This window comes from Atta cephalotes (genome assembly GCF_000143395.1).
Source record: "Atta cephalotes unplaced genomic scaffold scaffold00018, whole genome shotgun sequence".
NCBI classification, from domain to species: Eukaryota; Metazoa; Arthropoda; class Insecta; order Hymenoptera; family Formicidae; genus Atta; species Atta cephalotes.
This window is the reverse complement of record NW_012130082.1, coordinates 157334-160418: the sequence shown is the minus strand read 5'-3', so window position 1 is coordinate 160418 and position 3085 is coordinate 157334. Positions and strand designations below refer to the sequence as shown.

General features: G+C 25.0%; 1 protein-coding gene across 1 annotated transcript in view; it reads left to right on the top strand.

The window, feature by feature from the left end:
• The first annotated feature begins 1914 nt into the window (after positions 1-1914).
• Positions 1915-3085, top strand: part of LOC105618861 (eukaryotic translation initiation factor 6) — a 2121-nt gene continuing 950 nt past the window's right edge. Inside the window, exons 1-2 of the mRNA XM_012200394.1 lie at positions 1915-2021; positions 2400-2485. Of these exons, the coding sequence (XP_012055784.1) occupies positions 1915-2021; positions 2400-2485 (193 nt within the window). The remainder of the gene's footprint in view (positions 2022-2399; positions 2486-3085) is intronic.

The following is a 3085-nucleotide window of genomic DNA, read 5'->3' as shown; positions in this document are numbered from 1 at the left end:
TTAATTTTCGTTATACTTTAAATATATAATTTATTTTTTTATAGATACAAATGTAAAATATATTAAGAACAGTAATAATTCTTATTATTTACATAATTTCTAATAATTCATCTTGTATTAAATTAACACAAAAATTTGAATCGACCATTTAGGACATGTAAAATATGTTTAACATAAATTTTCTAATTATGTTATAATTATAAATTAAAAATCCTTATATATATGATTTTATTTTGTTTCACCATCAAACAGTTTTATTTCACTTCTTTGTAAATCTATTATATATAGTGTAAATCTTTGTAAATCTATTATTAGGTGTAGTAAAAAAAAATCCATTATTTTTCCATTCAATTTCATGCAAAACCTAATATATATAGTGTAACACCTAATATATATAGTGCAAAACCTAATATATAACACTAATGTATTATTATAGCTGCGTTCCATTTCACGCAGCTGCGTGAAATGGAACGCAGCCTATATCTCTCGTTTGATGTAAAAAACTTCAATGGATTCTATTTGTTTCATCATTATATTCATGCGTAAAGAGTTTGAATGAGTCTCGAAACTTGCGCAGAATTCGAGACTTGCGTCCGTCATTGCCGTATCGATCGACTGCAAAGTTAGGACAGTATTCATAGTCAGGTCTTATATTTAAAATCGTCTTAAGTATAGTCTCAAGATGTTTCATGAACCAATCAGAGACTGATATTCATAATCAGTTCTTATATTTAAGATCGTCTTAAGTACAGTCTCAAGCTGTTTCATGAACCAGTTAGAGGGCTGTATTATAATATCTTAATTAAGACATTACTTAAGACTTAAAATAAGAACGAATATGAATATCGATAAAACTCTGGTTGCTGAAGCTATTTTGTAATAAAATGGCATCTACTACATCGCGAAATTTTGTATTTTATTGGGCGAAATATACAGTTTTGTGATAAGTACAATTATACGTATATATTGTATTACGTTTTGTAATCACACTTCTGTTTAATATTTATAACTTAACATATATTAAAATTCTGACATTAAAAAATAATTGATAATAATAAATATAAAATTATAAATAATTAAAATAATAATATAATACATAAATAAACGAAAGTTAAAATGCGAAGCTACTTTATTGTAAAATGCAAAAATTATTATTAAAAAAGGATTTTTTATACGATTAATTACTTTCAATTCCACAAAAAAAATATCAAAAATTAATTATAAAAAAAATTGAGATTCTTAAAAAGAAGGTTTATATGTAAAGTAGAGAATGTAAATATTATTTTTAATAAATAAAAATTTCATCTACAAAATACACGTAACAATAAGACTACAATACACGTAACAATAAGATGATAAAACAATAAAACTTACTGATTTATGCAGTTTAAATAATTTTTCTATGTAATCTAATACTGTTATATTAATTTATATTAATATATTATTAGTAAAATTATTATAAAATTATTATAAAATAGTAAAATTATTATAGATAATATTTATTACTTACTTATAATTATTTTTATAAGAGGATTAAAAATCTACATTAAAAAATTATTTTGTTATTTATTAATATACATATATTATAATATATATTTCTAGGTATATATATTTCTGCTATTTGAATTTGCCTAACTTTTGTAGTAATTTTAATTGAGTCCGCCATCTTATAAAAAGGTGACACGAATACCTGCCATAATTTCTAGGGACTTTAGATAGCGTGCCGCGAGTGTCACCATCTCGTGTTCCATGATGAAATCAAATACCTCGTGTTAGCGTGCCCGCGAACGGCACTTGCCAAATTTTCGAGGTTAGCGTTCGCGCACGAGCTTAATCTGTACGAACACTAAGAGCATTCGCACGATATTTCGATCTAAGAACGCCGATGTAAAAGCTTGCAACGTTTTCACAGTCATGGCGGTGCGCGTGCAATTCGAGAACAACAATGAGATCGGCGTCTTCTCCAAGTTGACGAACTCCTACTGTTTGGTTGCGATCGGCGGCTCTGAAAACTTTTATAGGTAAGTATGACGTCACCCATAATGCAATCGCACGAAATCTGCATTGGCAACTGATCTTTTAATTAATTAATTATGTGTGTTAATAAAAGCGACAATATTTAGGATGATATTATCAGGATGCCTATTTTTACATTATAACCTCAAAAATGTGTCAAAATAGTATATAATTATACATTATTAAGCAAGATAAAATGAAATGATAAGCATTAAATTTTAGTATATATACAATATAACATGCTTTAGAATGTACACTATAATATAAAAAGATATAATATATAATACAAAATGTAAACGTTACTATTTTGCAATAATCTATCATTTAATTTTGATATGATTGAACTATAATTATTCTATGGTTCATTATTGATGTAATTACAGCGTATTTGAGGCAGAATTAGCTGAGACAATTCCAGTTATTCATGCATCAGTAGCAGGATGCCGTATCATAGGTCGACTGTGTGTTGGTAAATATATTAAAATAACTTTTATCAAAGTGACAATAAGTTAAGAGTCTTTAATTGAATAATAAATATTAGGATACATTCTGAAGTATATTGATAATATTGAAAATCTATAGTATATGTAACATGAACTATAGATTTTTAGTAGTCATTGTAGAACTTATCAATAGTATGGCACAAAAACAAATCGAAACATCAGATAATACATAAAAAACTTTCTTAAAAATCTTAAAATTTTTTTTAGTCATTGTCTACTTATTATCTAATGAATATATATACATAAAAATTATATATTACCTAAATAATTAGGCAATATGTAACAATTAAAATAGTATAATGATTAAAAAAAAATTTCTTATGTATAGTTTGTTACTATTCTAGTCAATTTAAATACTTTTTATTTATAATATTTTTAACAACGTAGTGAAAGAAGCCAACTCTGTATGTACTTATTTCTTCTTAGAAAAAAGTTAATCTAAAAAATTGAATGTTTTTAAAAGTCATAATTTTTTCTACCTATGTTATCTGTGTGTGTCTGTATTTAGCAATATATATATATATATATATATATATATATATATATATATATATATTTATACTAAC